Source organism: Artemia franciscana, unplaced genomic scaffold (assembly GCF_032884065.1).
Source record: "Artemia franciscana unplaced genomic scaffold, ASM3288406v1 PGA_scaffold_50, whole genome shotgun sequence".
NCBI lineage: Eukaryota > Metazoa > Arthropoda > Branchiopoda > Anostraca > Artemiidae > Artemia > Artemia franciscana.
Window position 1 is genome coordinate 608180 of NW_027062691.1, and position 14231 is coordinate 622410.

At 34.8% G+C, this 14231-nt stretch overlaps 1 protein-coding gene across 1 annotated transcript; it reads left to right on the top strand.

Annotated features, from left to right (window-relative positions):
• Positions 1-486: 486 nt before the first annotated feature.
• On the top strand, positions 487-6571 carry LOC136041936 (SUN domain-containing ossification factor-like). The gene is made up of 2 exons (XM_065726748.1): positions 487-6221; positions 6430-6571. The coding sequence occupies exons 1-2, from the start codon at positions 4486-4488 to the stop codon at positions 6569-6571; spliced, it is 1878 nt and encodes a 625-aa protein (XP_065582820.1). The 5' UTR covers positions 487-4485.
• Positions 6572-14231: the final 7660 nt, after the last annotated feature.

The following is a 14231-nucleotide window of genomic DNA, read 5'->3' on the forward strand; positions in this document are numbered from 1 at the left end:
CAATCATTAGAATCATGAGGTATAGATCTGAATACGGATTGTTTTCCCATGGACCATTATATGTTGCATTTTCAAGAGTCGGTAAACAATCTATTTATATGCACAGACAATGGGACAGCAAAGAATGTTGTATATTCGCAAGTTTTACGTAGTTAAAAATATATATATATATATATCTATATTCACAGGTGGGACATAGGGACACAACTACAATGGCGCGTAACTAATATGGCGCGTAACGACTTGCGCGCGCGGGGGGGCTTGGGGGGGGGCGCGAAGCGCCCCCACCAACTAGGTGTTGGGGTGGCGCGAAGCGCCACCCCAACAGCTAGTATATATATATATATATATATATATATATATATATATATATATATATATATATATATATATATATATATATATATATATATATATATATATATATATATATATATATATATATGTTGATTGATTACCTTTTCTTCCCTTTTCCTTTCTGTTAAATAATTTGAATTTTTATGAATAAAAATGGGGCTAGACATCCTTCATATTTAACGTGTATCTCAGGTATGGTAGGGTTTATAATCCACTTAGACTGGAGGTATCTCCCTTAATGAAGTAACTTGTATTCATTCATTTGCTTATCTAGGTCTTCATTTTTGATTTAATTATAATTTTGAGGCATATTGGGTTTGTTTTTTCTTTGTAAGATTTTGTCAGTCATCTTCTAATAAATCATTGTGATTTTTTAATGTCTTGAAAACTAATAATTCAGCCACAAAATCCTATAATTAATCCTTAATATGCTTAAAAAAGTATTTGAGAATAAAAAAGCAAAATCTCAAAAACCTTAAAAAAGGTAAATTCTGTAATATTTAAAAAAGTGGGACTTGATTTCACTAGGACTTGTCTTGTTTTTGGTTCGGATTTCAAAAGCAAATTGTGATAAATGCTAATTAGTTTTTTACTATTTTTGGTTTCAAAAAGTAAAGTAAAAATAACGTCATATTCTGGTTATTGTAAGCGCAAGAAGGGGCTATAAATAATTAATTTTTGACCCGCTACAAAAAATCAAAGTGGAATTTCAATAAAAGAAACAAAACAAACGCTACACAAAGCAAAAAGAACAAGAAACTAAAGCAAACGAGTAAGGGCTCTGTGGGCGGGCAGATACTTATAAGTATACTGGGGTATTTTTCCAGTAAGCTCCGTGAGCTTCGAGCCGATATCCGGGAAACTATGAACAGATATGAGGCTCCTATTCCTATACCATGGAGGCAGATACAATAGAAAACCGGAAATAATAAGAACGAATTGAATTAATATCTTTTTTATGAAAAATAGGATAAATAACAGAAAGAAACAAAACCGAATTATCTGTAAAAACCGAGTATAATTTAGCAAGAGCCTTTATTTTGTATCTACCTCGCTTAGCAACAATTTTAGAGTAACTTAATTAGATTTTCTTCTTGCAATCAGCAACAGCGAGAGTCCGTAATGATTTTAGTGTTTTACTAACATTAATTCCCAGCCACCGAAATGAAGAAACTGACGGGATAGAAAAAGATCCACAGATTAGAAGAGTAGTGATATTACTATTAAATGAAAGATATTGACACTTTGAAAGATTAAGAGGAAGTCCAATCGCATGAAGTTTAGATACTACTGTTGAAACAGACAAAGAGAGCCCTTTTTTAGTCCTACTGATCAAAAGAATATCATCCGCATAGGCAAGATAAGAAATATTTACAGAATTAAGGATACAAGTAGATGGGATACAGGAAAGGACAGATGATATACAAAGTTGGAAAATAGAAGGGTAGAGGACAGCACCTTTCCGGACCCCACGTCGTACTGGAATTTACTATCTGAAACCCTCGTATCCGTTTTAATCCGCAAAAAGGAATTTGAATACCAATATCTAGGAAGAAAAATTACCGATATGTTGATCCCGTGACTAAAAAGGGAAAACATAGCTTGGGAATGCGTAATAGTGTTTGTCCATTTTACTTGTAATACCAATTGATATTCTGCAGCAGAAAATAGTAGAAAACCGCCCGTCCTTGAGCAGCGATCTATTTTGTTTCTTAGAAAGGGCACTAGGAATTTTTGTTTCCGTTCAAATGAGTCCTCAACCGATAGTCTACGATCACTGGTTTGAAGTGAACGCCGTTGAAAAAAAGAAATACCCGTGTTACGAGTGCAAAATATAATTTTTCTTGTTTCTCAAGATAGGGGATTATAAACGCCTGACCAGGTTTTTTTTTAGCAGTGTTGGTTTCATTGCTGTTACTGCTGTACCTAATATTTCATCTTGGGTTTATTTTTTAGGAATCAGGGACTTCAAATTTTCAAAAGCTTCTTCAAGGAATAACACATTATTGTTATGTAGATTTGAGAATGAAAATTTTCAAGTTAGTGTTACATGGGAAATATATTTCACTATGCATTTTCTTTGAAAACACCAGGTTTTTCAATTTCGGCTACAGTGAACAGCGATTCGCTCTTGACTGGGTTGCAGCTAATGCTGTAACCATGATTGCGGATACAAGTGGCTGTATTTGGTGTTATCTCTCATTTGAGGATGAAGGTAATAACAAATGATCAATAATCATTAATGGTAGTTGACCTCTGGAACTCACTCTTGGTTTGAAAATCTATGATTATAACCACCAATTACTGAATTAGCAGTGATGCTAATTGCATCGTTTCCCAGGGTAGTATATCGTATTTTGTTGTTTGTTACCCCAAAACGAATAAGCAAATCGGGAACTGCTCAATAAGACAGTGATATCAATTAACTGTTATAGTTGATTGATAATTATTAAAAACTCTGGTTGCATCCCTAATGACCGTCTCAAACATTTTGTAGGAACAAACTGTAAGGAGTGACCCGGCTCAATAGTAACTGAAACTCTAAAAAATGTAATTTTGACACCAAAAGGTACATCAAAAGAATTGGATTTTTATGCTGGTTTCAAATATGTAAGTTTCATGAAGTTTAGTCTTACCCATCAAATGTTACGATCCTGAGAAGGTTTGTCTTATTTTTAAAAAAAAGTGGAAAACAACCCACAGAAGTAATAGAATCTTGCTGAAAATCAAACCATCAGATTCAGCGTATCAAAGAACCCTAATGTAGAGGTTTCAAGCTCATATCTGTAAAAATGTGGATTTTCGTATTTTTTTGCCTGAAGAAAGATTATGGATGCTTGTTTGTTTTTTCCCTGGGGTGATAGTATTGACAGTGGTCGTAGAATATTGGAAGAGGGGCCATTTGAACGGAAATTAAAATTCTTTTTGCTCTTTCTAAGTGACCAAAAATTGGACGGCAACTAGGCCCCCTCCCACGCTCATTCTTTTCCACAGTCACCTGGTCAAAATGGAATTTTTAACTGAATTTTTTCTCTTTGGCAGCTTATATTTAGCAGGAAAATTTGCTGCAAGGCCGTATCCTAGGGGGGTTGAACTTCCCCTCCGAAATGTTTGCCCTATCCGTAAAAAGGTAGCGAAATGTATATAAACTAATTTTTGGTGCGTTTTTTAAAGATTTTGCCCCCCCCCCGCAAAAAATTCCATGGAAAAAAAATTTGTGATAGTATTTTTGGATCCAGTTTCTATGGAAAAAATTTCTTTTTTGTCCCACAGACACGTTATAGATTTCCCAGTTCTGTAGGAATATCCATATTTTTGTCTTGTAATAGATGAAAAATTTCGGGAGTCTAAGTTAGAATCTTTGCTTTGAAAACTAAAGGAGTCGAAAACCGTAGCTTTGGTAGTAAAAGGAGTTGGAAATATACAGTTTATTTATTCCGCCACCTAGGTTTGTTGTGGCAATTCGTTTATGCTTCGAAGATTTTATTGCTGTCACGAGGTGAGCCTGCTTTTCGTTTCTTTAACTAAAAGCAGAACACTTGGGACAGTCATCTGAAGACCGATGATAAAGGCTTTTGACAGATGTTCAGTTGTAGACATAAAAACTGGATTTTCTGTCTGACGAGCTTGTCTGACGGCTGTTGACAAAATGCATAAGTATTTAGAAGAGAACGTTTCCAAATCAAAACTGACCCAGACAGTATTGTTTTGTATTATGACAGTAAATTTTCAGTTGAGGATAGGCAACCTAACTGAAGATTTTCTCTTCTGGTTATGAAGGCTGAGAAGATAATGACAAAGATGACCGTTTTACATTTTCTTGTTTTCGTTTCTCTGACTCTTTTGCAAGTAATTGGGGCAAATAATTTGGATTTTATTAACTTGACACCTAATTCAGAAGAACCAGATACCAGAGAAACCATTCATTTACCAGAAAGGATATGCAGTGATGCTAAAGTCTTGAGTTTAAGTACTGTTGAGGAAACAGGAACTGAAAAAAAAACAAAAAACATAATAGCCAAGATGAAATTAAAGTGAACAGTGAAGACAGTTTTAGTGAAATAGAGGTTAAGGAATTAAATATTGAAAGTGTTGTTGATTTGGCTGCTAGTGACATCCTATTAAAGAATGAGGAAAACAAATCTAGAGGATAGTAGCTCATACTCTATGAAGAAAAATGAATTTGTTTTGGATTCACAACCAAATGAAATCACTGTGAACTCCCCCACTGCTTCTTTGAACTTCAATCCAGAAGGTAATGTTACTCAAGAAAGGATTACAGAAGAAATTAGCCACCAAAATATGTCTAATGAATCTCAAGCGGAAGGTAGTGCCAAAGATGAAGAGATGCCTTCTTTTAGTGAATGGAGTGAAAAAATCCTGCAAGCAGAAAAGGCTAAAATTGGAACAGTGAAGGCTCCGTCAGCACAGAGAAATGGAATTAAAATGCGTTTAAGTAACTATACATCTTTAAGTTGTGGGGCCAAGACAATTGCAGCAAATCCAGAAGCTGAAAATTTAAAAGCTATTTTAGATTCGTCATATGATGATTATATGTTGAGTCCCTGTTCGTCAAAGTCTTGGTTTGTGGTTGAGCTTTGCCAAACAATTCAGCTACAAAAAATTGAAATTGCCAATTTTGAACTATTTTCATCTGGTTTTAAAGACTTTCGTTTTTTCATTAGTGACCGCTATCCGACAAAAGAGTGGGTTGTACTCGGATCATTCTCTGCACTCGACCAAAGACAAGAGCAAAGTTTTGATGTAGACAGTGAGCATTTTGGAAAATTTTTGAAGGTTGAGATCCTTTCTCACTTTGGAAATGAGCACTACTGCCCTATCACATTGTTTCGTGTTTTTGGAACTAGTGAATTCGAAGTACTAGAAAAGGACCATAATGAAGACGAAGATTTTTCAACAGCAGAAGAAATGCTAGAGGATTTTATTGACAGCAGAATACCATCCATATCTGTTACAGATACTGTGATAAATAGTACCAAAATAGCAGTTGAGAAACTTACTGGAAAAGCTGCCAATGGTGAAACTGTAAATCCTGGAATAGAGTTAGCAACCCCTACTTACAATTGTGATTTGCAATCAGAATTTTTTGAATTTTACTTAAAACTATTCAAAAATACCCAAATTTGTAAAAGTTACGGATTTGATTCCTCCGTTGGAGTTTGTTGTGACAGTAAAAGTGTCAGATATACTTTGTATATTGCCGCAATGCTTGGACCCAAAACTATGAAATGCTTTTGTGATTATTATTTACAGAGGATGACTAAGTCGCCATTTTTTATTTGCCCCTCAAATATTTATAGTCCAAGAAACGAGTTTGTTAATATAAGTATTGATTCTATCCAATCTGATACTTTGCACCTGATCGATGTACCTGACACTAAGCCTTTTAAAAGTTATGAAGAGATTTTCGAGCAAGGATCTGAAAAGAATCCAAAAACTATTGAAAAACTACTTTCAGAAACTAATGATGCAACTATAGACGCTGTGAACTCTTCAGAGAAGCCTACTTCTGAGTTTCAGTCAATGTCCCAGTCGAAGGTCAATGCTGAGTCGAATGTCACAGTTGGTATTGGATCACAACAGAAAGAAACGGTTTTTGTTAGACTATCGAATAAGTTACGAACCTTAGAAAAAAATATAACATTGAGTGTGGAGTATTTGGAAAAGCTCAGTAAAGACTATAAAAGAAAAGTTGAAGATTTGCAAAAGGCTTTAAATCAAACTACTGGGTTGGTGACAACTATGGGCGAACAACTGAATTTGCTTGAAGAGAAGTATAAAGGAGATTTTGCAATTGTAAAGAAAAACCAAGAAATGCTTCAAAAGTCGCTTAATACTTTATGGTTAGTAATTGAAATATCCATTCTAGTCCTGATTTTTGTTTTTTTTTTAATTTTCTTAGAGGACTTATAGGGCTCGGGCTGAAACTGGAAACTGAAGAGAAACAGCAATCATTGATTATTAGTTCAAGGCAAAGTGGGAATGCTATAGATCATCAAAAGTATAGCCCCTTAGCCAATTTGCCTAGTAATGGTCGTCGTGTTTTCTAAGTTCCCTTATTCGAGAGCTCTGTAGAGAAACAGCTGAGTCAAACACGATGTGTATTGACGATCTCGGAAGCTGTGAAAAATCGTTGAGTGGTCGTGTATCTAGTCGTACTTCACAGAAGAAAAGGAGAAATAGAAGTGCTTGAAGGGTGCCACCAGGGAGAGAGGACAGTTGTCATTCTGACAAAAAAAAAAAAAAATAGAGAAAAGCGTTTGAAATAGAAAATATTTCATTATAAAAAATAATTATGAGACATAAAAAATATATTTTATGCTTCTACTCCCGACAAAATTTCTGCACTCACACTACTACCATCAGGAGAATTTTTCGGCCACCCTTAAACACTTGTGTGGTCTGTGTCACCTGAATTTTATAATATATTTATTCCCACAGTAAATGTATTACTTTGTGATATTCTTAGCTTGCTGTTGGTGTGGCGATTCGCGCCTCCCAAGCCCCCCCCCCCCCGCGCGTAATTCGTTACGCATCATTGCAGTTGTGTCCGTGTGTCCCACCTGTGAATATAGATAGATAGATATATATATATATATATATATATATATATATATATATATATATATATATATATATATATATATATATATATATATATATATATGTTTTTAACTACGTAAAACTTGCGAATATACAATATTCTTTGCTGTCCCATTGTCTGTGCATATAAATAGATTGTCAGGTTTACCGACTCTTGAACATGCAACATATAATTGTCCATGGGAAAACAATCCGTACTCAGATCTATACCGCATTTTAATAATGATTGCCCTTGGGCATTGTTGATGGTAATTGCTAATCGAACATTCCCTTGTCCCCGTCGTTATTTATATATCTCCCATGTGCTCTTCCGGCGTCCCCGTTGTAGTAGTGTCCCTGTGTCCCGGTCGTCATTTATATTCCCTGTGTCCCGCTTGTCATTTGTGTCCCGGTGTCTCGGTCTGTAATTTCTCTTTGAGTGTCCCGGTCGTCATTTATATTCCTTGTGTCCCGGTATTTCGGTCTGTAACATACGACAATATATCAATTGTGTTGTAACTTTGTTCACAATTTCATTCTACACATGTAGAAATAGAAACAGTACGATTAGGTGAAGGCATTCCCAAATACGGTACTGAAGAAGTTTGTTTGCAATAGATAAGCACAAATCTTCAATCATTACTAAAGTGCAGTTATAAATTTCTGTTGTAAAGTCCAAGGTCATATCTGACCTTTCTAGCCGTATTCGGTGGAGTATATTCTCGGCCATTTGCGATTTGTATTTCTCCCATAACTCTGTTGGAGATGAAGGAGAGCAACTTTTGCCGGAAGACACGGGCCGTAATGTCATGTCTATGAACCGGCGATTTTCCAAGATGTAAAAGTTGTTGTATCTAATCCCAAGATGGATTATATATAAGTGTAATAAATAACGAATCATTAATCTATAGGCATAATATTTCATTGTGCTGCATTTCTTATCCATTTCTTTGTTAGTGGCTGGATTTATCAATTTAATATTATAGTGATAGCCGTCGGCTTATTGCCAAAAAATGATAGGATACTGTAGAGCATCGTAGCATCGATGAGTTTAATAAAAACTTCTCTTTGAAATGCCTTCTTATATATTTATAATGACGTCATATACAAAGCCTTTGACGTCATATACAAATCACCGACCAAAACGATTGCCACTTCGTTGATAGTTGCGTATCAGTAGGCATCAACTCGATTACTGTTTTGAACAGAAGCACTAAATTATTATTTCTGTGGAAAAGATGTTGCAACTGGGAAACGATAGTCCTTTCAACGTCGTTTTTTTCATCATCGGTATCACTTCAAAGTTGTTTGGTTTGTTTTACCTTGACTTGTCTTTCGTCACTATGAAATGCATATCGCCGGGCCTTTGTTTTTTTTAAACTAAAATTTATTAGGCATTGATGACCTTATCCAAGTCAAAATCCCAAACCCAATCATCATCGCTATCATTTTCAGTTTTGATACGTTTTGACTCGCTGTGCAGGTTGTTTCTGGTTGCTCTTGTGATTCCTCGGCACACTTTTTTTTTGGTGATTTCTCTTTGAGACGCAAGCCTGTTTTCACGCTGTTGTTGTGATTCCTCGGCGCGCTTTCTTTTCATACTTTCTCTATTAGCCGCAAGCCTGTTTTCACGCTGTTGTTGTGATTCCTTGGCACGCTTTCTTTTCTTACTTTCTCTAATAGCCACACGCCTTTTGGCATTAGCTCTTTGAGCAGCTTCCTCGGCTGTTTCTTCTGCCATTGTAGGTTCTTCTGCCATTTTAAGATCTATTTTAAAAATTTCTCTTTGATGTTGTGATTCCTCGGCACGCTTTCTTTTCACACTTTCTCTATTAGCCGCAAGCCTGTTTTCACGCTCTTGTTGTGATTCCTCGGCACGCTTTCTTTTTTTTTACTTTCTCTATTAGCCGCAAGCCTTTTGGCATTAGCTCTTTGTGCAGCTTCCTTGACTGTTTCTTCTGCTCATTTCTTCTCTCATTTTAAGATCTATGTTAAAAATTTCTCTTTCAAAGGGTATGTGTTACTTATTTGGGAACAAAAACCCTAGTTCGTTTTATGTTACCTAAGTAAAGGTAATGTGGCTATCGTGCTCATAATTTACTTGTGTTTTTGAATTTTGAAATAATAAATAAAATTTAAAAGTAGTATTTTGGTCGGTCTGACTAAATTTTTTCTCTTTGGCAGCTTCTATTCAGTGGAAAAATTTGCTGCAAGGGCGTATCTGGAGGGGGGGGGGTGAGTCTCTCCAAACGTTTGCCGTTCCCAAATGTATCAAAAATGCATATAAATTAATTTTTGATGCGTTTTTTGAAGTTTTTCATACCCCACTCCCGCTAGAAAAATAACTCCATGGAATAACTTTTGGTGATTGCATTTTGAATTCAGTTCTAAGGGTTTTATTGAAATTAGTTAATTTAATTTTGACCCTATTTTTTGTCCCACAGACACGTTGTGGATTTCCCAGTTCTGTAGAAATGTCCATATTTTTGTCTTGAAATAGATGAAAATTTTCGGGAGTCAAAGTTAGAATCTTTTGCTTTGAAAATTAAAGGAGTCAAGAATCGTACCTTCGGTAGTAAAAGGAGTTGGAGATATACAGTTTATTTACTCCGCCACCCAGGTTTCTTGTAGTACTTATTTTATGCTTATAAGGTTTTATTGTTGTCACGGAGTGAGCCTGCTTTTCGTTTCTTTAAATAAAAGGAGAACATGTGGGACAGTCATCTATAGACCGATGATAAAGGCTTTTGACAGATGTTCAGTTGTAGACATAAAAACTTGAATTTCTGCCTGACGAGCTAGGGACACTAAGATTGAAAATCATTATTTTCAGTTATGAAGGGGCTATTGAGAGAAAGCATAAATATTTGGAGCTGAAGGTTTCCAAATCAATACTGACCCAGACAGTATTGTTTTGAAAATTTCAGCAACAGCACATAGAAGAAAGAAAAAAAAAGTGGGGGATCCAAGTATCAATAGTTGTTACATAGAAGACGGTCTAAATGTTTTCTGTTAGAAATCATTAAAATGATGATGAAAATAGCGCAAACAGAAGTGCACACCAAACATGACCCTTTCGTTGTGTCATGACCTTTTGTGGTGGCAGCAGACAACCCCAAAAGTGTGTTTATCAAGTGTGATTGGATTGGAGGGTGATTTGCACTTTCTCCCTCTGTGCGGGTATGTTGAGACTGAGATTTGAGGCTTGGCAAGTCTTGTATAAAGACTACTAATGCGGTGTTAAATACTTGAGTAAAATTAGGCGCGAAAAAGTGACTTAACCTAATTCATTTCCAGCGTTTTGAGAACAAAAGAAAAAAAAATTGAAGAAGAAGGTACATTTTCTGTGTAAATAACATGTTTCCTAAGGCTGATAGAAACATAATGGTTCTTGTGTTGTTCTGTTCGTATTTTATCGTTTGTCCCCCCCCCCATGATTTAATCGATTTGTTCTACAATTATCGAGTAACTTAAAATAACCATCGTAATATGTCACTCTCCGTATTCAAGATTATACTTTATGGCATAGATGTGGTCTTAATGTCAAATTGGGTGTAATGCCGTGTCTACATCCAACGTTTTCTGGCAAACTGGTAATATGGATAGTGTAGATCGCTACTACCCTTCCCGTTTCCCGTTTCTGGGTGCTGTACAAAAAGACGCCAATAAATGAGCAAGTATGCCAAAAAATTGAATGTGCAGATGGGTTGTTCCGTTTCCTGGGAGCTTTAACAAGTAATAAGTTTGAATTGAAAGTCATGTAACTTACCTAGAAAGGTGAGGAAGCTTCTAAAAACTCTTAGAAACAGTCAAATACTTTCTCATCAGTTGAAAATTGGTAGGACATACTTGGTGATCAGAAACGTGGACGGAAAACTGGAGAACGAGAAACTAGGAGATAGGCAGCAGTCTACTTTAGCATTGTAATTTGTCTCCCAATTTTTCGGGAACCGTAGAATGTAGACTCACTTTAAGGAAAAATATATCTCCAAGAAAGAAGTGTCTCACAGCATATTCCCACCACCCTTAGTTTTATTAAGTAGTTTTTATTGTTCAGTTGTCTTTACTATTTGTTCAGTTCCGTGTTGTTTTATAATGTTTTTTGCCACCCCCTCGGACAAGTTTTTTTTTTTTGGGGGGGGGTGGCTCTTAATACTTATGTAATATAAATTAGACGAAAAAAAAAGTTTTTTTTTAACTGAAAGTAGGCTAAGGAGCAACATTAAAACTTAAAAATAGCAGAAATTATCACGTATATCAAGTGGACTAACCCCCTTCTTAACGCCTTGCTCTTTACGCTAATTTTTTTTTAGTTCCTTTAAACAAGCTCCCTGTTGTTCTGATTAAATGACCCTTGTGTTTCAGGACTTGTTCTTGAAGAATTGGGTCAAAATTCAAACTTTAGCGTAAAGAGTGAGGTGGTGAGGAGGGAGCAATCCCCTTCAAAACACAATAATTTTTGCTCGTTATAAGTTTTAATGTTGCTCCTTGCTTTCAGTTGAAAAAATTTGTTTTTCTAATTTAATTTCTAACCTTTTTTAAGTAATGCTAGGAACTTCGGCCCCACCTCCACGGAGAAATCCTCCTCCCCACAGAAATATCCTCCAGACAATTCAATCCCGGGTAAGATTTAGCCTTGACAATCACTCTTAAGAACTCCACACGTAAAATTGAGACGGAATTCCCCCAGTGAATTTCCCCTCCCCTGGAGTTCAAGTTCACTCCCTGGAGACTTCTATCGCCATAGAAAATTCTCCCGTAGAAAAAAACCCAGCAAGAAATTCACCCCTTCCACCCGAAAATGTATGCATACTTCACAATAACAAATGCTATGTGTAAAAAATAGGCAAATTTTATGACTTAGACCTTTCCCCTGGGGCAGTGGAGGGTCAGGCTATATCAAAAAGTTTAGTTATTGGGCGTTTCAACTATGATGAGGAAAATGGCTATATCAAAATTATGATCGGACGATTTTGGGAAAAAGGGGCTGGGGAGGGGGCCGGGTTGCCCTTCAATATTTTTGGTCACTTAAAAAAGTGCACTAGAACTTACAATTTTTGTTGAGCCCTCTCATGATGTTGCTGAACCACTGGGTCAATACAATCACCACTGAAAAAAACAAAACAAAAACAACAACAAATAAACACGCATCCGTGATCTTTATTCTGGCAATAATACAAGATTCCACATTTTTGCAGATAGGAGCTTGAAGTCATTACAGTATGGTTTCTTAACATGTTGAATCTGGTGGTGTTACTTTCATTAAGATTCTAAAACTTTTATTATTCCCCTTTTTTTGAAAATCAGGCAAATTTTCTTAGGTTCGTAGCCTATAATCGGTAATACTAAACTTAATGAAACTTGTATATTTAAAATCAGCATAATAAGCCGATTCTTATTAATATTATCTTTATTATTAATTTATAATAACTTATATAACTTATAACTATATAATTATATAACTTATATAACTATGTATCTAATATAACTAATATAACTAATTATATAACTAATATTAAAACTAACTAAACTAACTAATAATAATAATAATAATAAACTATAATAACAATAATAATAATAATAGTAATAATAAACTAACTAAAACTAACTAATAATTATATAACTTATATTATAAATTATATAACTTATATAACTTTTTATTATAATTAACTTATTAATATTAATATCATTAATATTATAATAGCATAATTATTATTTCGGTATATAATTATCAAATTACGTTTTTTAGAGTTTTGATTACTATTGAGCAGGGTCGCTCACTTAGCCTACAGTTCGTTATCACGACCTGTTTGATATAATAATAAAAGATATTTAGATGTTATTTTGGTCTTAAATTGTAAGGATTTCATTGATATTTCTAAAAATATATATCCATCAGAGCTTATTCTTGAACCTGGTCATGGCGCGATCATTTCTTAGATTTAAATATTAATATTTGTGATAATAATAAATTAAGTTTTAAAATGTATAATAAAACGGATGATTTTGATTTTGAAGTGATTAGTTTCCCATTCCCTGAAAGTAATATACACTCAAATATCACATATTCAGCGTTTTTCTCACAGTTACTTCGTTATGCAAGGATTTGTAGTAATTATATTGATTTTAAAAATAGATGTAAAATCTTAAGCCAAAAATTGATATCAAGAGGTTTTTCTGCAAATAAATTAACTTGGCAATTTAAAAATTTAGTTTTCATTATAACGAACTTTTAAATAAATATCAAAAGAATTATCTAGAAATACTTAAAGAAATTTTCAACTAATTTCGGAGGTTCGAGAATTGTTGTTGCAGCGCCATTTATTTTGAATTGTGTTTCTAATTGAGCGGATTTTTTTTTAAAAATTAGCCACATGGTAAAGATGAATTCTATAATTGTTTAGTTCATTCAGGTTTTTTGCAATGTGTTAATATTTGTGATTTGGTAAAATTTATTATATTTAGTTTACCTATTGTTGCAAAAAAGAGGGATATATTAACAGGATAAGCTTGTTTTGGTTTTACTTGGTTGTTTTACATTTGCTGTTTTTTTTCTTTCATAGGCATGTATTTTGGGGGTGATACCTGACACGGGGATGCCATGGATATTCTGTGGTAGCCACAACACTTGGTGGGGTGGAGAATTTAAAGTAGCGAAACCCCATATAATGTTAATGTTCTTGTTCGTCGGGGCGTACGGCAGGGTGGAGTGTTATCTCCTAGTATTTTCAAATTTTGTATCTGGTATTCTTGAGAATATTTCTTCTATGTGTTTTGTTGGTTTGAGTGATATTTCTTACCTTGCTTATGCTGATGACATTCTTCTAATTAGCCGGTCTAAACTCAGCCTATCGCAGATGGTTCATAAAGTTTCTTCTTCTTTTACTAAAATCGGTCTTTCGCTTAATGTTGATAAATGTGAGTATCTTTCTTTCAATGTTCCCTCTTCTCCTAGTCCTCTAATTTTTCAAAATTTTTCTATCCCTCAAGTAGATTCGATCCGGTGGTTGGGTATTACACTTACAAAAAATCTTAAAACTCTTCGGGAGCGTGCTGTCTGGGATGCTAGTGTGAAAATCCAGATTGGTTACTCTAAAATTGTTGCCAATCGAGGGAAATACAATCGTATTGCCCTTGGTAAGCTTTATTCTACTTTTTCCGATCATTCTGTTCTTTACCTTTCTGGGCTTTACCCTATATTTGAGAAAAAAGATATTAGCGATATTTGATCCTCTTATTTCCGTTTCTGTAAATTTCTTCTCTATCTTCCA

What these genes read in the sequence shown, in the direction of transcription:
- LOC136041936 (XM_065726748.1), top strand. Translation starts at nt 4,486, where the DNA reads ATGAGGAAAACAAATCTAGAGGATAGTAGCTCATACTCTATGAAGAAA. An exon ending in AAGTCGCTTAATACTTTATG is followed by an intron (nt 6,222 to 6,429) that starts GTTAGTAATTGA and finishes GTGTTTTCTAAG; the next exon opens with TTCCCTTATTCGAGAGCTCT.